The 20,567-nt window shown below is 43.7% G+C and overlaps 2 protein-coding genes across 2 annotated transcripts in view; both read right to left on the reverse strand.

The window, feature by feature from the left end:
- The window catches only part of agmo (alkylglycerol monooxygenase), a 50,585-nt gene extending 44,542 nt beyond the window's left edge, over positions 1-6,043 (reverse strand). Inside the window, exons 1-3 of the mRNA XM_070835508.1 lie at positions 5,811-6,043; positions 1,268-1,398; positions 117-268 (exon numbers count right to left, since the gene is read on the reverse strand). Of these exons, the coding sequence (XP_070691609.1) occupies positions 117-268; positions 1,268-1,398; positions 5,811-5,930 (403 nt within the window). The 5' untranslated portion in view covers positions 5,931-6,043. The remainder of the gene's footprint in view (positions 1-116; positions 269-1,267; positions 1,399-5,810) is intronic.
- A 3,481-nt stretch (positions 6,044-9,524) lies between these two features.
- Positions 9,525-18,847, reverse strand: meox2a (mesenchyme homeobox 2a). The gene is made up of 3 exons (XM_070835330.1): positions 17,968-18,847; positions 13,269-13,441; positions 9,525-10,495 (listed from the first exon to the last, which is right to left on the reverse strand). Exons 1-3 carry the CDS (start codon positions 18,506-18,508, stop codon positions 10,277-10,279), a joined length of 933 nt encoding a protein of 310 aa, XP_070691431.1. The 5' UTR covers positions 18,509-18,847; the 3' UTR covers positions 9,525-10,276.
- Positions 18,848-20,567: the final 1,720 nt, after the last annotated feature.

The following is a 20,567-nucleotide window of genomic DNA, read 5'->3' on the forward strand; positions in this document are numbered from 1 at the left end:
TCACTTTAAGAATTGCTCCTCCGAACACCCACAACATTGTGTCTGCAGCCTCACGTATTAACTATGAATCCCTTTCGTCATCCCTTGTGGTCTGCGTCAGTGTGAGTGTCTGGTACCGTGAGCGAAGCGGTGGACCCAGTAGTAGCAGAAGTCCACGCCCAGGAAGGAGATCCACCACGTCCAGGCAGAGTCCCAGGGCAGCTCCACCAGGCGGAAACGGTCCCACACATATATGTATGCAGTCAGCTCACAGCCCCTCATAAACAACCTGAGGGAGGGGACGCAGCACAAATATTTCACCCTCCTCTAAACTATTTTAAGAATTCAACCCTCAAACCCTTTTTTTTGGCCTCTTGCGCAAAATTTTAAGGTGTGTGTCGTGTCCACTCAAGCTTTGGTTTGATGTCAGTGTTGGTGACACAGTGAAGAACTATTTACTGTATGCATACACTAGATATTTAAATCAATCCAGCAAAGAACAAATTATGATGAAATAATAATGATAATGGTGCAAAACCTAGAAATACTATGTAAACCTCTGTACTATTAATGTATTAAACCTGCTAAAAGTCATTATTAGGTTGTTTTAAAGACACCTGATGGAATCTTTACAACAGAAAGCTCTTATCTTTGACTGATCTTCAATCTCAGTGTCATTTTAGGAGAATATCAGCTAGAAATAAAAATATCAATCAATTGTTCTGGTTTGTTGTTTTTTTTTTACCCAGAAACCCCTGAGTAATGCAGGTATTCCTGCACACACACCTAACAACCTTCACCAAAAAGGCAGGGCAGGCTCCTTGGTGAAAAACCAAGAGTGAAGCACTCGCTGCACCAGCTTATTCCTTTTCATGCATGGTATTCACCAAAGACAGCTTTTTAGTCTTATATCTGAGAGACCTTGGGACCAACCTGGAATGATAACAGTGAGAGGGACATCTACCTTTTGCATATGGAGGAGGAAATAAAACCGTTTTTGATGTGTTCACACTCAGCCAATAAAACTTTGGACATACTAAATAATACCAGCTTCCATCTGATGCACCTACTTCCTGTTGCCCACATCGTATTATCTCACTTCGAACAAGGTAACGGTCCTTTAAACAGCAACATTTAAAGTTACAGCGAAAAAAAAGAGCTTATCTCGATGTACATTAACCATGCAAGTGCTTCAGTGTTTCATTTGAACGACATGCAGCTCTAACATCCTGGTGGGGGACACAGTCTGACACGGTCTGACCTGACGGTGACCTGGCTAAACACTCACATTGGGAGTCTGGAGATCATTCCAGCAGATATGGAGGTGAGTCCATCACTGATGGTGACCACTGGGGCTCCTGTCTTCAGCACGCCCACCACCAGCTCCAACACCATCAGCCCTACAAAGAAAGGAGTGGCCTGCATGCACACACACACACACCCCCATCAACACAATGCATACTGCACTAACCTAACCCTGACTTTAACCATCACCGGATGTTTTGTTTGATCAATAATCACAATATCAATTTGAAAAATATTGTTCTCCTATTGGGGCTCAGCAAAATGTCACAAGACACAGTGGAATACAAGAACACACACACACACACACACACACACACACACACAGAATCATGATTCAGCACTGTTACAAACTGTGAAAACAAGACAGTTTCAAGTCCACTGTTGCTTTTAGCAGCTGTGTTGAGCTTGAATATTTGTCTTGGCAGATGAGCTAAAGGTTTGCAGGGCTTTCATGTCTTGTGATCCATGATGTTTGTTTCACTGTGCGAGGCCAGAGCGACGGCTCTAAAGACACAACGTATTGGCAGATTGGAGATCACAAACATTTGTCTCGGCAGAGCTACAGTGGAGGTGGGAGTGATCTCACTGGCCGAATTCAACACAAGCGCCAGCGAAGCGCATATGTTCGTTCGTAGTGATGTCAGACGGGAGCGGAGCGACAAACAAAGGAGGAAGAGAAGTCCTGCTCTAAGCTGTGAGAACATGGAACTGTCTTGATGTTCATTGATAAAATACAGTCATACAAAGTTAAGCTGGTCGGCCTGTTTGCATAAGCAGTGTCATTGTGTTGTCATATTCTTAACTTGTATATTTTTTACTTAGAAAATGTCTTTTCAATTGAGGCTGGTGGATATCTTGGGAAATTGAGCCCCCCCCTTAAAAAAAAAGAACAAAAAAAATAGAGAAGGACTTCTAACGCAGTTGCTCATCTTTTTACTGGTGGTTCAACCAGGAAGGTTTTCATGTTTGAGCCTTGGAGGTTGGAACTTTATTCAGTCACAGAAAATATGATGTTTAAAGGTGCAAGTCAACAGTTTTTAGGGGTCTATTTCAAAGTTGGTACAAAAATAAACAAGACATCAAAACTGCCTCTTCACTGTGTTTCACAGCGTCATGAGCAACTTAAATTGACAGATTTAATGCAACATTATAGCTTCAAAATAATTGTGATGAGACGTTGACTTTAGCACCACTTTCATTCCCACTCGTGTATTTTAGGTTGAGTGGGTACAATCTTCTGCCACAACACACCATTCGGTTCTCCTTTGCTCTCTGCTGGGTCTTGTTTCGAAGTCTGTTCCCTTTGGAATATTTTTGCTCCCGTTAGAATAGTGCAGCATTTTTTTCGTCACTCAGACTCCAACAGAGTTAACCTGTAAGTACAATGTGTGGCAGCAGAGGCCGCTGTTGCTGCTGCTCAACAGTTCTACAGTCTTACTTTAAGTTTTGCTTGTTTTTTTCCTGTATTGCCAACCTCAAAACACACGATCATCACGCCACATGACTTTTCTTTTTGTTTTTGATGGTGTAAAAAGAAATTTTAAATTGCAAAATTCTACTTTCCAAAAGTTCCAAAGAACAGATTAAGTCAATAACTAGCTCTGACTAAACAAATGGTACGCACTATCCAAACAGTCAGTGACAGGCCTCTATTCTAACTGTGCTGGAAACATGTAATAACCTCTTAATGGGTCTGTCAAATATGGAACCAATTAGCGAGGGACGTAGTCAGCAAACAGGTCACGACTGTGACTTCAGCAGCGTGTCAGACCTGCTGGTTAGCTTTAGCTCGAAGGCGCTCATTGACCAAGTGACTGCAGTCGTAACTGGGACACATGGCCCCGCCAAGAGCGAGGAATGAAGGGCGTAACGAGACCACAGAGGAGCACATCTGCAGGTGGCCAGGGAGGGAGGAAGTGTGTGTGTGTGTGTGTGTATTCATGCGTGGATGGAAGTGAGAGTGAGCGTGCACGCATGTGTGTGTGTGTGTGTGTGTGTGTGTGTGTGCGCACGTCCACATGTGAAGGCCTCCACTTTAGCATGCAGGTGTGTGATGTGAGTGTGTGTGTGCGCACAAGCAGAGGCGAGAGCACCATCGGGGACCTGCGATCACACGCAACGCTCCAACATCTGGCAGCAGACTGCAGAGCTGCAGCTAACAAATGGGCTCCAAAGCGCAGGCAGACCCCCCTCCAAACCCGCTGAGAGAGAGATTATCATTCTGGACGCCGGCCTAAAACCTTCCCTCCTTTATTCTCTCCTGTCCAGCAGATAGTTTTACCTCTGCAGCCCTGTTCTTGACAGCTGAGGCCAGAATTATTCAGCGGGGCAAGTTTATTCTCATGGTGTGCAAAAAAGAAGGCGAAGGGGGTGGGGGGTGGGGGGGTGGGCTGGTCTTTGTTATTGCTTTTTTGGAGCCTTTCCATCACTGCCTCGAATGTTTTGCTCATTTCTCTTCCTTTATTTGATGTAATTTGTCTTTTTCCTTTGTTTCTCCGAGATATTTTTAAGTCCTTTATTTGATCTTGAGATTTTCCTGCGTTTTTATCTTTTTACAAATAAACTAAAAATGACACTATTTTATACCACAGCATACGTGCATTCTGTGTTTGTTGTGGCATCTAATAATTTTATTTTATTTTATTCGAATTCGACATTACACGGAACGTGACATTTGCCGACCAGATGTCTGCATTTTCCCCCCCGAAAAAAAAAAAGCCTTTTTATAAGTTCGCGGATGACTGAAAACATCCAGGCTGACAATACACTTTCATCACTGCTGTCAGAGGGAAAAATATTGTGTTTGCATTCAAATCACTAAATAGCTGAGAGACCTGCCAACAACCCGCAAACCCATAATTCCAAACAACTCCAAAATTAGAAGATTGTGTTTTGATTTTTCTAATTAATTTGGCCTGTTGGGATCAGAGAAGAACAGTTGTGCAGAATAATTAATGACACATCCCAAACTGTAAACAGTGCTGAGTCACAAACTGCTCACACAAACACACACACACACACACACACCCATGCTGACTTTTAGCACTAACGAGCCCTGCAGCAATAACAAATTTGTTTAAAACCGGTTGGTAGTGGATTATAAGGACTCCTGCTGTGGGGGTAATTGTTCTCCTCCCCTGATGTGCCCCATAAAACCCTCATAACAAACATGTGCTGTTAAACCTGCACCAGACATTCGCAATTCACAATAAATGGCAACCGAGACACTGTAAACTGACGGTAAGAAGTCAAAGACAAAGCCCAAACCTTTATTTAAACTTATTAGGTAGATGCCAGTAGCATTTAGATCTTTGGGTCCATCTGAAGTCTGACTATTAGTTTGTTCTGAGACACAGTCAGTCTATTTTTATGGCCCCATAATTCTCATTCCATTTCTGGCCGATACGGGTCTCAGGTTACCGCTGGGAAAGGACTGCAACACAACTTGAAGCACTACTTAAAAACTTATTCGTAATTGTTTTAAGGGATTAAATGGAATTGTCTGCATGTGAAAGGAGTATTTGTGCGATGTTCTCGGGTCTCACTGGCAAAAGATGTCTTTATCTGAATAAGACTATGATAAATGAAGCTTAACCTAACTAACTTTGCCATATAACTAAGATAAGGCTAAGCTTGGATAATAGTCTTGCATCTAAAACACTCTTTTGACTCATTTTGACACTGCTCTAGTTTTGGGAGGGAACACGCTCCTTCAGCTGATCTGAAAGTACAAAGATCCCCTAAATAAGGCTTGTTGATTAGTGCAGTCCACTGCCAAACAATTCAATTAGTCCTTTCATTCTTTTCTCAGTCAAAACTCCCCAAAAATGGTTGTAAACTCAATATTTGGGGGGTTTGGGACAGTTAAAACACACAACTGGACACTTCCCCTCTGGGTTTGTGGGAGACTTTCATGTTCTTTCTTTTTTTTTTTTTTTTTGACATTCAACACACTGAACTATTAGGCTGAGCAAACAATTGAGGACATAATCATTAATCGATTATGTAACTAATCATTGGTTCCAGCTCTTGTACTTTGTATCATTAACTTAACATCTCCAATTCTGGGGGATTCCCATTTCCAGTTGGTGGGTTGGTCCTGATACAAAGTCTGCTGCATTCGTGTGATCACTTTTTCTATGAAATGTCAGAAAATACTGAGTCCAAATTACTTCTTTGATGCACCAGCAGTCTCAAACTCTTTGATATTTAGGCTGCTGTCATGTTTGACAAACAGAAGCAACTGATCTGATCCCATTCGAGCAGCTTGAACCAGTGACTGTTTGGCTTTTTTTTGCTTTATCGATTAAATAAAAAATTTGCTGACTTATCTTTGCAGCTGTAGTTGATTTGAGCGCTTCATTAAGCGGTTTGACAACTTAATAGCACAGGCTTTGAGATCTTCCTCTGAATGGCAGCTAAGGTCACCTGAGGTGTCTGGCACAGACTGAAGGACCTTCTGTGCGTAACAGATCATCGCACGCTGCCTGAGGAGAGAGAGAGAGAGAGGCCGAGGCTGTACCCACCTGCTGCACATACTGAGGAACATCTTCCACCCTCTGAAAGGATGATTCGTTCGGTGAGAGCATTGCAAACATGGACCGGAACCCCGTGGACACCGAGCCGAGCTCCGCAGTTTGCGCCATGGTCAGACAGTCTGCGCCGGGCTGCGCGCTGCTCCAGGTGACTCTCTTATACCTGTGCAGGTGATCGGCTCGCGCTGGGGGCGTTCCTCTGTATCCAGGCCCTCTGCTCGATGACCAATACCCTTGTTTTTCTGTGGAAAGTTAAGTAGGTCAGTTGCGAAACGGCCCGCTGAGGAGGGACCTTCTCTGTCACAGGACACCGGGTCAGACTAAATCAGCCTGACGGACACTGTCACTGATACCGTCTACCTGCACCACCTCTCCGCCTGTGTTTATGGCGAGTCAACCTTTGTGCAGAGAGACTCCTGGGTTGGCGACACTTTATCTCGCGAGAGCTGACGGCAGCAGCCTCAGTGGCTCCCTGCAGGTGTGCGGCAGGCCAAGAGGAGCCATCCGTCCAGTCATGGTCACACGTGCGTGCATGAAACATTTCAATTCAAGACCCAAAGTATGAAGAAGTCGACAGGGCCGTAGCCAGGATTTCAGAAGTCTGAAACCCCCCTGGTCCCCTTTCCCACCCAGTGATGGTGGTGGGCAGTGTTAGTGACTCAGAAATCAGAAGAACATTAAAGGGAAACAAGAAAGTCTTAGAACACTGTCCTAATTACTAATGGTCATGTTATTGAGCAGAAACGTGTTACTGAGAACATTTTAAGATACCAGATGTTGTCCGACGGCAGTTCGATGAGTTTTTGTGTGACTCCGGCCGTCACGTAAACGTAGTGGAGTGTAGAAAGTAAATCCTGAAACAGTAAAATAAACCTTTATGTTCATGACATGATAAACGTTCATGATAAACTTTGACACATTTTGTCGTGTTGTTTCTCTCACTATCTCGCTATCTATCTATCTCGCTATCACTGCAGCTATCGCACAAGGTGTCCGTCTGAAGACTCTCTGTAGATGTGTAATCCATTCATAATAACCATAACCACCACAGTATCAGACTAATGTAAGGTCACCAGACAGTGCTATAATATCAGTTTATGCTGCCTGTAATAGTTAGCTACTGTAGGTACTTGTACTGTTTTCCATTTTTCTACCAGTTTATCGTGAGCTGGTTTGGTTTGTGGTTGGTTAGGACGCACGCTGCCAGTAGCCTACTATTTGCACATTCCTATTGTTAGTGCTATAGTCACTGCTGGTACGTTGGTTGCTGTTTGTGTTGTCTCTCTCTCCCTCCCTCTCTCTCTCTCTCTCTCTCTCTCTCTGTCCAACCTCCACCCAACACAGACCCCTACAGAAGCCGCCCACATTGAGCCTGGGTCTGTTCGAGGTTTCTTCCTGTTAAAGTTAGAGTTCTTCCTCCACTGTTGCTCAATATAATATCTGATGCTGCTCATGTGGGGATTCTTGAATCCTTAATGTTGAATTCCTGAATCGTTGGGTCTCTCTCTAATTAAAGAGTTTGGTCTAGACCTGCTCTTTATGGAAAGCGTCTTGAGATAACGCTGTTGTGAATTGGCGCTATATAAATAAAGATTGATTGATTGATTGATTGATACTGGCAATATCCTAGAATGCTAGTGGTTAACTTCGCTAAGCTAGCTAGCTTGACTATATTTGGCCTCTTTCATACACAGTTCCCTGTAAATGACTGGGATATAATTTCAGGCACTGCAAGTAATTTTAACAATTTACACGTGAAGCTACATTCAGTTGCCACGTTGTCACGCATGCGTCGGTAATACAGGAATGGAAAGGACAAGGGACAGTTCAGCAGATGGCGGTAATCCAGCAATTATGGATGAAGAAGAAGGAAGTCCACCACTCTTTGAAGTCAATTTGACATAGTGGCCAAACCATGGAACAGTGCCATCCGTTCCATGACGCCATTGGTCCAAAAAGAGTTTCTTCCATGGACTTACATTGTGAAAGAGACGTCTGTAAATTAGTGGAAAGAGCTGTACATAATGTTAAAGCATTTTACCCATTCAATTCAGCAAAGGTCTAACTAGAAGTTAGCTGGCTCAGCCGGCCTTCGTATCTTAATACGAAGTCAAACTTTTTTAGCTTCATGCGCCTCTGAGCAGCTTTCACAGGAACAAATGGAGCTCCACCCCCAGCGCTGTATCCAGTTCTCTCTATACATCTATAGGTAAATGTGCCCAGAAAGACGCTTCGTATTAGTTATATTCAACAAGTTTGTGAGACAAGTAATGTTTTGTCACGGTGAGCTTGAATCAGTAGCACCCATTGGATATTTTAGAAGGAACGTTAAAAGTGCGTTGGATGCTGAGCTGGACAGAAAAGTCATCATAGGCAGAATCTTGAGATCGGTTTGCTCGCTCCACGTAAAAGCATCTATTGTCAGACGGACTTAACCCTTCATGTGCCTGTCTCTGCAATATTTCTGCTTGCGTTCAAAACGCAGCTGTACTGAAATGTTACCAGGTCCTGAGGTGAGGAACTGGCAGTACAGATTTCCCCTGAATATCGAACCCTGCTCCCATTCACATATGACCCCATGCAGGAATTGTTCCTGAACATTCAGGGATAGACCGTTTGTGTAAAAGAGGCTTTGGCTGATTGACATGTTTGTGGACATCATTGTCCAGCTATTGTAGATTAGCTGTGGCTGACACAATGTAGATAAGAGGCCTGGCCACTCAGCAGTGTATCTGCTCTGTGTGTGGGTGAAGGTAGAACTCAAGGACAGATTAAAGGTACATTACGTCATGGTTAGAAAATTATGTCACCTGTTAGATGGCTCAGTAGGTGTGTGGTGCAGGGCCTAATGACTGGTCCAAACACCATTTAACATTATTGCTGTGCTTTCATAGAAATGCTCACACAACTTTTGGCACATTTCACCGCCTGTACTGCTATCTGTCAATTATTTAACGCTACTATTAATGAGTTTCTAATACATCAAGCCCTCTGACACTGGCCTGTAGGTAAATTGCATTTAGAGGCATGTTAAAGCAGGACAGCTGTACACATGCAATGAAATGTACATCTTGACAAAATGTTCACTTTTATTATTGTTCTTTTAGCAAACAGTCAAAATCAGGAGCTGCACAGGAGCTCGTCGCTCCAGATGATGCAGGGAGTCCAAATATGGAGGTGAGTGTGCTGTGCATGAATGAGTTTGTAGTCCGTGTTAATGGGCTGATATTGTGTACACGATGGATTATTAAATCCCACTGGAAGAAGTGAGCAACCCCCCAATTTGTGAGTTTCATACTGAATTACAGTTGCAGAGTAATAAATGGGTCACATTCATCTTGTGGGCTGCGTTTGGGGTTGGGTGGGGAGGTGGGGTACGGCGGGGGTGAAAAACCTCACATGCCGCGTGAGGTGCCTCCTCGACAAATTAGAATGCACAATCACAAAGTGGTGAAAGATGAGATCAAGTCATGACATTATTTTCAACTGGATCCTGTAACAGAATCCAGTCATTTGCAGAGTCTTGGCAGGAGTCCCGACCATGCCCCGAGGCAAAGGTGAATTTAGCATGCAAACCCCATCTCCAACTTTCTCCTCTCCCTGCAGCAGTGAATTCATTTCAGCTTCACTTCACGAAACACACATACACCAGACATCTGGATGGATGACTGCATAGACAGGAAAAAGTTATTCAATCACATGGAATTCTATTTGCCACTGGTTAAATTTTATTCGATTTGCAACTGTCCCTGAAAGGATTTCATAAAATACTTATTTCAGGTTTCAGATTTGTTTACAAAATGTCATCTCCAGGCAGAAAAGTGTTGACTACTGAACAGTCAGTGTTTATTACTGCGAGCTGAATAGTGTGGGTATAAAATTATTGTTAAGGTAAGACAATACTGAGAATTATTTACAGATCATTTATATTAGCAAGGCAAATTTGATTTCATGGCACTTGATTTGATCAATAACTCAATTACATTGAAATTTACATTTTATACAGTAGAGACTGACTGAGGTGCAGACTGTATGTTCAACAGTGCAAATCAAAGCCTGCTTCTCTCAAGGCACACAACATGGAATGTTTACAACAGTTTGACTAAATATGACTTCCAAAATCACATGCAATATTCAGTGAATCTGTGTTGGCAAAACATCACATTTCAATATTAATGTTATTCCTTTTTTGGCATTTTTAAAGGACATTTTTCACCAATGGCGCTATTAAATATGTCAACATCCCCGTTTTACTGGTCAGCTCTTGAAATTAACATTTTGCCTGCGTGATGACTGCATTATCTAAGACACGTCGTTCCTCTGTACATTTGTACACTTATTTAGCATCGTTGTATGACGATGGCGAATCAGCAAACAGCAGTCCTTCTAAGGACGGTCCTGAGGCACAGGCGGGGCCTGTACAGTGAGGGGGGCGGGGACCGGTGTGTGTGTGTGCATCATAAGTGAGCGTGCTCGGAGCTCTGGTCGCTGTCGTGACTGTCCTCATTGGCTAAGGAGTCCGTCGAGTGGTGGAGTGCTGCGATGCCAGAGAACTCTGACGGCAGCAATGTCCCCTTTTTCACGTTCACCAGTTCTTTCTCCCGAGCAGCTGCCCCCTGCTGGCCGCCTTTCACTCTCTTCCATTTCATCCTCCTGTTCTGGAACCACACCTTCACCTATAGGGCGAAGCACACAGAACGTGTCAAAGCCATTGCTCTGAAGGAGAGAGCAAACAGTCGCAAAAAAGAGTCTAGAAGCAATTCGGAGGCCTTGCTGCCTGACAGCAACTTTCTCTAGAGTTTTGCAGCTATTTCTACAGCAGCAATTATGAGTGGATGTAGTGTTCCATCTGCCACTTGGCGTCTACCTGTTTTTCCCTGACTCAACAGCCTCAGCCGTATTTACGTCTCTCAGACTGATGATTAAGCTGTTGCTTAAAACGGTTTACACGTCAAGTAGCAGCAGAGGCCCTCTGAGTGTCGACACATGCGCCTGGAGGGAGGAGGGCGGGGGGCGGCTCGCTGCTGTCCCGCAGGGAGGGGTGGGTTTATTTTTGGGGAGTGTCATTCCGAGGGGACCAGGCAGTCACATGGGCAGGAAGTTAGTTGACAGCACAAACGTTTGTCTTGAACGTCAGGGGTGTACGTCGTGCTGAGTATCTCCTCGGATTCTTTACACGACTCAGGGCCTTTTTCTGAGAGGAAGAGGGGGGCGGGGGCGGGGGGTTCACTTATATATGCCAGGCTCTGATGTCAGACCAAACATGTGATCCTCGAGGCTTACATGCACACACACACACAAACACACACACACACACACAGTGTTTTATAGTGGCACTCACAGTTAAATCACAACGCATCAGAGACTCCTGATCTCAACTTTCTTTTTGGCCTGTGAGGGTTCGAAGTGAATTGCTGATGCACTGGTTCAGAACAGCTCATTTAAGCATCCACGGAGCCCCAATAGTCCAGTGCATAACAAGAAACACAGTACTGATAAGAAATGCGTGCTTAAAAGAGCTTAACAAACCCTGAATTTGTGCGATTTGGTTTGCAAGTCAAAAGATTTTAAGACATCTAAAAGTCATACCAGTTATTTTAATGGTATTTCAATGATTATATTTCACCATACCGTTACTCTCTACTTCAAATTTTGTCATTTAAAACAGTTAGCTTTGTGGAATTTAGAGGTCTAAAAAATTTGCTTTTTTTAACCAAGTTTTGCCTTGTTTTGTTTTGCTTCTTGTCACATCTAAAAATATTCACTAATCTGGGATAGTTTATCCCAAAATTTAAATTAAATAGTTTTTTTTTTTCTTTCCCATTCTGGTGTGAACTCCAAACACGCAAGAAGTGCGGCCCTGTAGCTCCATGTCTGCCATCTCTGAAAATATTCCTGGTTCAACGGCCCCACAAAGACAGAAAACATCAATCAAATTTCTCCAAACAGCTCACGCAGCATAAATCATGTGCCGTGGCCAACTGTCTGTATTGCCAATATTTACCTCACTATCTCCTGCTGTATATTTTCCCTGACAAAACTGAGGTCACACGCAACTTGTGGTGCATGAGCTGAAGAAATTTCATGCACATTTTCTGCTGCTTCGAGCCACAAAAAGATTAATTGCAACAGTCTGGAAGAAGGCTGAAGTGGAATTACGATGGCAAACTCCATGCTTGGTGGGCCTGTGGAGTTAAATGGAGATTTGGCATGGCGGTCTGACATGCTGGTATTTAGAAGTATTCCTTCAAAGTTTTTGACACCTTTGTAAAATGAAGTAAAAGCAGAGGCTGACTTACATAAGTTGTGACACATTTATCCCTTTTCATGTCACACTTTCCAGTTGTCTTCAGACTGAGGAGTTAAAGCCTCAATGCAACTGTGCAGGTTTATTACTCGTATTACTTTGAGAGGCCCTTAAAACGCACCGGCAGACATTTTTTATTTACTGGGAGAGGATATCCTTAGATGGACACTTTTCTCTGAAACTCCTGCCACAGCACTGTGACTGAGCATTTACATTTTTAGCATGAACCAAGTGGGAATTGAACCGCTGACCCCGACAACATTACTGACGTTCTTAGCTACAGCAATTAATGACAGGTTCCTATGTTGGTGATGTTGGTGGGATATATTTACTGGAGAAAACAGTTTCAGTGTCTGAGATATTTCAAGGCCCGTAGAGCATTCTCATGGCAGCAATTTTAATATGATTGCAGGGAAAGCACTTGTAAGGCTCTGTTCCATTTAGGTGTCCACTGGCGTAAACTGGGCCACCGAACCAACATTCGCAACAAAAAGCAGGGCCCTCCCGGTACTGCATTCTACTTTTTAGTTTACCAGGACACATCTTTCCAAAAGGCTCCCACATGTTTATCTGTGGGATCTTCAGTTGTGACCACCTAAAAACTGTTTGTCACGCAGTCTTGTCTTTACATTCGGTCTTGCCTACAATGTATCACCCTGAAAACTACCACAGGCAATGTGTCAGCCAAGTGTGTCTTACAGCTTCCAAACGGGTGTCAGAGAACAACAGGCTGTACGCCGTTTCCTTCCCCCAACCATTTGTCTCCTGTTATTTATTTCATGTGCCTGCATTTTACAGCGGCCGGCCCACGCTCAGAGACCAATTTGTGTTTGCAGGGTTGGTGGAAGAGAGGAAGTGACTTGCTAGACAGCACTTCCTTCGGCCCGTCTCCCTGCCTCGACTGTGGCCCGCTTGAAAGAATATAGACGGGAACATCTGGAATATGATAGTCCCGTCACACAGCCACATCTGGAGCACAATAGCTCTCGTACCAAAGTTACAAAAACACAGTAGCGAGCTGAAAAGCCTCTTCGACGTCCCGAGGCCGCCTCTGTTTTCACAACATGGCATTAATGTGCTAATGGGGGTTCAATAATGTCTGAACTCGGGGGGGAAACAAGCTGCGGTGGGTGGGAACATACTTGTCTTTCAGTGAGGTCAAGGTTGACGGCGATCTCGTAGCGCCTTAGTCTGGTTAGGTAGTTGTGGTGGGCAAACTCGGCCTCCAGCTCTCGGATCTGCTCCTTGGTGAACGCCGTCCTCTCCTTCCTGGGTTTGCTGCTCACGTCTGACTTGTAATTCCCATCCTGGGACTCTGAAACCAAACACCACACAGGTTTCTGTTAGACTCAGAGCAGATTTATATGCAACAAAAATAAAAATAAAGCGTTATGTGGCAGGTGCAAGTCAGCGGGGGAAGAAAATGGGGAAACAATGGGAGCTGTCAATCACACTTTATTGTTCAGTCATTGTTTATGAACATTTTAAGTGGCTGGAAGGACTCATGGGCGGCTACACATGTGTGTCTGACTGTGGCAGCTCTGTTACCATAGGCTGCCTCTTAAACATGGCTTTAATTTGTCTTAGTCTGAAAGGAATCTGCTGCTGCAACCTTATTCTTAAAATGTGGAACAAAATGGCTTTGCAGGGTACATAAAATATATTTCCTTACTTATTTTTGACTTAAGAACTCACAGGAATCTCTTTGTTTGGTGGCGAAAGGATCACTATTGGCAGCATTTTCTTTCTTTCTTTCTTTTTTTTGCTCTCTACCTTTTGATTCACATTTTCTTTGCAGATTTCAGAATGCCAATAAAAACAACAAATTTCCTGCAATCAATTTCAAAAAGGTGGGAAATTACAGGCGAATGAAGTCAAAAACATTATTTTTATGTAACATAAAGTGTCACCTGATAAGATCATAGAAAGAATGCAGGGGGAAATTTAAGGATATATAACCCCTCAATGAAAAAAAAAAAAAAGAAGAAGAGAAAAATAGACGTGTGAGCACCAAATGAAAGGGAATTCCACATTTCCTTTGGAGAAATTAAAGATAATAGCCCCCATCACATGTCATCTCCACTTGAGTTCATCACCGGAAAAATACTTTTTGTTTTGGTGTTTCCACAGACTTTCTGAAAGAAAACGTGTACGGTTAATTTCCCCTCCAAAACTTTCCTATTGTGGGCAGCCTTTGTGGTTTCTCCGTTGGACACGCTTCTGCTGCACGTTGCACTTGAAGGCAGCAGTGATTGCATGCTAATTCATCTGCGGTCCTGTCCTGTAGTGTGTGTTAATCCAGCGGGCCTGCGTCAAGTCAAATTGTAAATAGTCCTGCAGCCCGGAGCCAGACTCACAAATGGTGCGAAGCCTGAAGCCACGTCAAAGGAATATTTACCTCCTCACCTAAGATCTCCACCCGGAGGGACCCCTGTCAGTTCTGTTTTTCTGCCAGAAAGAGGATCTTCCTTCTAATTAAGCGTGTGTTTTTTCAGAGCAAAATAACTCCCTTGAGAGGCAGAACAGAGGAAGAGGGGAAAACTCAAACCGGTCTACAAAAGTTATATTTGTATGGCACTTTCACCGTTTTAGAGCCAAGGACAAACAGATATATAAACTGCAAGAATTCCCACATGAACTTTATGAAATGAAACAGATCATTGCTTGACCCGCAGCCTGTGTCCGGCTCCCCCTTGACCTTGCCTTTCACTCCCTGTAATTTCAAACCGGGCGCACCAAACAGTGTGTGGCTGATTGAAGCCGGCATTCAGACGTATTTATCCGCTCTCTCTCTGGTAAACACAGACATTGTGTAAAGAGAAATAAAAGAATAACACAGCCAGCTGGTAGAGACCAGCAGGCCTGGAGTTAAAACGAGCGGCAGGCTTTTATGACACAGCCACTACACCGCAGCAATTAGGTCCCTGCTGTAACTTTCATCTCTCCACAAAAAAGGAGGAATAATATGAGAAAAATACACGCACGGAGACAGGGCACGTCCTTTAGGGTTCCCAAATGAGCTGAGCTCAGCACAGGAGGGACCCTCTCGAAAATAATGACTTTATGGAAGAAGGGATGGACAGCAAAAACATTGATTTGTTTTTCTCAAGATGGAAAATTGTGTGTTGGTTGTTTTCCTTTAGTGACAATTGGGATTTTTTAAATTTTCCTTTGCTAAAATATTATTGCAGCGACACACACAAGAATGAAATGAAACGCAGCAACACATCCGCAACGCGTCGGCCGGCAAGACGCCTTCGGGCACCTCGCTGCTCCTTTTTACTGCGGTGCCTCAACAAAATAAGACTTCAAGCACCTTTTATTGTTCCACACAGAAAATCTAGTAACTTTTTAAAGAACGACCACTCCCTTGACAGCACTAGTCTATGCAAATATAGCCCAGACACTCGGCAAAGTGCACCAGCCGACACCGTATAGGGCTCAAACTCTCTAGCTTGACCACAAAAAATGAGCAGGTTCCGCAGAAACCAGACACCCAAAATACCAAGGAGCTGGCTCATCTCATTAGCCCACCCTGAGGCCTTCCTTGAGGAAACAATCACAACCGAGCATTAAACACAGAAAGTTGAGATGCTTCATATTTAAATGAAAGGAATAATCCAAGCATGGAAATGAGCGCTCAGGTTTTGCTATTATTTCTGTATCTAAATTCAGGTTTCTCTCAGGTTTCTGGTCCAGATGGTGAAACCTAATCAGGGCTCTATCTCATGCAGCTGGCAGCGGTGTGATATTTAGACAGCTGATCGAGTCAGCAACCTAGTTAGCCCCGATAATCAGCGTGATTGGTGTTAGCGTGGAGAGAAAGCACCGCACATGTAATGAGTATGCACTAACTATTGTTACAGGGAAAGTGGGATTAGGAGGCTGAAGCCGGGTTAACCAAATGATTTGACAAAGGAGGAAAGGAAATAGGAGCTGGTGCGTTGAATTTGCGGATTAAATATACGATTGCAGCTTTTTGCCCGTGGATAATAGGACATTCAGCGCAAGCAGAACTATAAAAGTCTTGAAAAGCTCAGTGTGTTACATAATTTTATCCATGACATCTGGAGTTCCTGTTAATGTGGAGTTCCTGTAATGTGGATTACTCACTGATAATTCAATCCAGTAATTCAATAATACTGAATGACTTTTCTAAAACTTTCCAAATTATTACACATACATGTTTTCAGTGCACTTACATTGTCTATTAATTACAGTCTGTCAGGAACCTTGTTAAATTTTGCACTCAAGTTTTGTAAGCTGACTTAACTGCAGCAACAGCCGGCCTGTCAGAGGGAACAGACGCTCTGTGAAGTGACCACCAGCATCCTGAGTGAAAACTAATCACATGCGGGAATATCAGTGGTCAAGTGCAGGTGATATGCTGTGCACACAAAGAGGCCTTTAAAAGGGTGCAGGATCGGCGCCGACGGCCCACAATCCTCAAATGGACAGAGAGAGCGGCGAGCACACTTTCCCTGGAAAGCTTTGAGCTCTCACTAATATCACGTTCCCTGCGAGAACTCCCGCGACCCGCCCCGGCAGTTTGTCACGCCGTGATTGATTATGGTGGTGACCGCAGGTTGGAAATGTCCTGCAGGTCATGAGGGAGGCGTTACCTATTGGAGCACATTTCTTCAGAAATATGTCAAGAAATGTTTGCTTTTATTATTACCGTACAGGTTATTCCCTGCTTCAGGACAATATAAAAGCTGTAACTTAAATACAGCTTTACGGTTTAAGGATTATCTTCAAAACCTTTACACACCAGGCCAGTCATTTTTATGAGACCGAGGTCAGAAAACCTGCACCTGCCTCACGGAGCCGAATCACTAATTTCATGAAGTCACAAATTTCATAAAAACAAAAAAAAAGTGGCCTTGAAGCTCACAGCGCTCACATAACGTATTTCTGCCGACTATGTTTTAGATTATAAATACATTTGAAAGATCTGATTTCATCTTTTTTTTCTTTTACCTGTTTGAGGTGTTTCAGGGCAACAAGTAATAGTGGCATTATGAGGGTTTGCTTGTGGTTTTAGAATAATTTATAATCCTCCTAAAAAGAAAAACTAACCATAAGTGCGGTCATAAATAGAATAAATAAAATGAAATCAGATCGGATCAAATGAATCAGTATTGCATCCTGTTACTACACAGATACTTGTAATTGCAATCGCAATCAGAAATAATGAAAATCATTTCATTTAATTTCAGCGAACCTGATTTATTTGACCCACAAAGTTTAGACCAGAGAAAGTCTGAAAAGCCTCCGTCTGACGGGTGTTTAGTGTGGCGCGAGGCGCTCGTGTAGTCTTTTACAATCCATGACATTAATTCTTTACTGTGCGCCTCATTTTCTGCCCTCTGAAGAGTGTCGCAACAAACCAGATGTGATTTTTAAACAAAACACAGCAGTAGTCAGATGTGCCCACACAGTCCCGGTGTGGCCTTCAGGATCCCTGCGTGTCAGCCGACACCTACAAACTTGCTTTTCAGACAGTTTTTTGTTTTTCTACCAGAGCTGCAAAAATCTCATCAGCGATGTGTTGAAAGGTTTATAATGACAAGGACAGATGTTTGTGTTTTTCTTGAGCTCTGACTGGAATGCCTTCAAATATTTAGCTAACTGTGAGAATGAACAAAGGAGATGTTGCCTCAAAGTCATTTTACAGTAAGACCTGAAGTTCTGCATTTGTGTTACAAACAGCATATTTATTCAGAATATGTGTAGAAAAAAAATATCTGAGGAATAAAATATCTGTCGTTAGAGTTGTTCCAGTTTTTCACTAGTGGCTTAAAAAAGTGAAGGAAAAACTCTGACCTGAGCTCCTCTTACCTGAACTGTCACTTTTCCTCTTGCCGTTTCTCTTCTCGGCCTCAGCAGGTGACAGAGTCTGTCTGCCAAAGTCTGCAGGCACACAGGTAGGGGTGCTGCCGCTGCCCAGACTGGGGGTGCTGGCGCACATACTGGGCCCACCAGAATGGCCCAGGTCTGGGGGGGTGGGCCCGTTGTCATGGGATGAGTGGGAGTGTGGGTGACAAAGGTTATGGCGCGTGCTACTGCCGGCTGACGGCATCTGTGGGATATGCCAAGATGCATGGTGCTGAGGCGGGTGGTGATGCTGCTGGGAGGGCAGGTGGCCACGGTGGGGGTGGTGGTGCTGCCCGGGGAACAGGCCGTCTTCGACCTGGTAGCTGGAGATGATACAGGGCGACGGTGAGGAGGTGGAGGAGGAGGAGGATGAAGAGGCCAGGTCGGGGTAGGAGACGTGGTCCGAGCGTCCGTGCAGAGTCAGGGGAGACTGGGTGAAGGCGGGATGCAGGGCCTGCGCCGGAGCGTGGGGGCTCCGCAGGCAGCCGAACAGTGTGTGATCCATCGCATGCAAACACGCACAGCCCTCTGGGGAAAGGTGAGAAGGCCAAGCAAAAAGGGGTAAAGCTGCTAAATCACCTAAAAACTAGAAGATCACAAGCACATATCCAAGATTCTTCTCTTTTCCCCTTGACTATCCGGAAAGTTTCTCCTTCAGTTAAAAAAAATTCAAAAGTTCTACTCTCAAACAGTCAGAGTAGAAAGTGAAGTGTGTTTTGAAATGGGTGTCCTGCGATAATCCGGAGCGTGCGGCCAGTTGCCAGGCTCTACAGGATAAACAGTTAGCCCAGGATAAGCTGCAGCAGAGCCTCTCAGATGTCAGGAGGAACAGGGGACTGGAGCTCGAGGCTGGGAGCAGAAGGAGGTTCCTAGGAACTGCAGAACGAGGGGAGCCGGCAGAGGGGATGTTATAAATAGGGTGTAACATGAGAGGGAGGCTGGGTCACAGACTGCATACGCGCTACTGACCACATACATATGATCACCCTCCAAAAAGCACAGCACAATAAATCTGTACTATTAAAATGGCTGAGCCTCAGGAAAGAGGGCCATTTATTTTGGACTTGGATCTGACCTCTGGTGGCCATCTTTTCTCCCTGTAAGAAAACAGCCGTAATGGTCCGTGGGTGGGGCTGGGGGGGGGTTAGGGGGTGGGGGTACGAGGGGAGGTGAGAGAGTGTGGGGGGACAGGGCGGGGAGGTGTCAGGGGTTAACTCAGTGTGTCACTCAGTCTTTGTCAGCGTCGACCCTTTAAAATACTGTTAGTGTTGTGGAGGACGGCGAGGGCGCTCGCTGCTTCCATCAGAGGTCTAACGGGTGCTGTCACACTCCGCTTTGTCTGCGTGTGTCTTAGTGTGTGTGTGTGTGTGTGATTTTAAGAGCTCTTGCTCATCATTGTACCTTTGACTCTCTCACTGCTTTGAGAGTAATATGAAAAGTTTCATTCCAAAATAGCAATCCAAACAATCCTAAGAAATATTCATTGCTTTGCAGAAGGATCCGGTCTGAAATGAAGGAGATTTACTGCCCTTAAAAAAACAACCACAGTTCATTTTATGGGTGTTTCTTTTTTTTTTTTTACATATGCTGTTTATCTCATTTTAAAATGAAACACCTCACATCATCAAAACTGACTGATTGACACAGAAACACTGATAGAGGTTTGACCTTCAGTATGAGGCCATGAAGTTGAAATAACAGCTTTTTATTTGCTTTTATTTTAAAACAGCGTCCCAAACACCAAATCTGTTGGCTTTAGATTACCATGAATTACTGTAGCAATATTCAACACAGCGTGTGTGTGTGTGTGTGTTTTTTTTTTTTTTAATGGAACCAAACCTGTGACAATTTTCTGACAATATCTGTATTTGAAATAAGTGCATGCAAACAGAAAGTAGCATCTGTGGGGTGTTGTGTCGAGGGTGACGTGGAATAAATCCCCAGAGGTGGTTTATGAGTTTGATGAAAGATGAAATATTTCAAGCACATACAAACCTCAAAATACATCAAACACTCATATCACACACTGTCAGCCCTCTCATCGGTGTCTCACTAAATCATTTTGGCCATGAACGTGTCATTTTGTACAAGCGAACAGCTGGGAGTCACAGAAAGACGCTGATGCTTCGGTTCCTCTCGTTCTCTCTTATTATGATTACAATGAGCTACACAAAGACTCAAATACAACTAAAGCACAGTGAAGACATTTATTTGCCCTCAAAGTCATTAATGAAACTTCTGACAGAAAAACATTACCAGAATATACCTAAAATATTAGACATAATCCTGGTCTGTATGGTGCTGCCTTAATGGAGGAATTATGAGGACATTTTTAAAAATCAGATTGTCGTCTATGGCATTTAAATATTTCAGTTGTGTAATTCATACAAATAACATCATCCAAATATTGGAAATACATTTTTCAGAAATCTCATTACAAAATGAAAATAAATAATCACCTCACACATATTTCCTTTCTTCGAATTTCTAAAATTCAAAGCAACGGTATGACTGTAAAACATTAAAGGGTATATGTATATATGTATATATATATATATATATAT

This window comes from Pempheris klunzingeri, chromosome 8 (assembly GCF_042242105.1).
Source record: "Pempheris klunzingeri isolate RE-2024b chromosome 8, fPemKlu1.hap1, whole genome shotgun sequence".
Classification (NCBI taxonomy): domain Eukaryota; kingdom Metazoa; phylum Chordata; class Actinopteri; order Acropomatiformes; family Pempheridae; genus Pempheris; species Pempheris klunzingeri.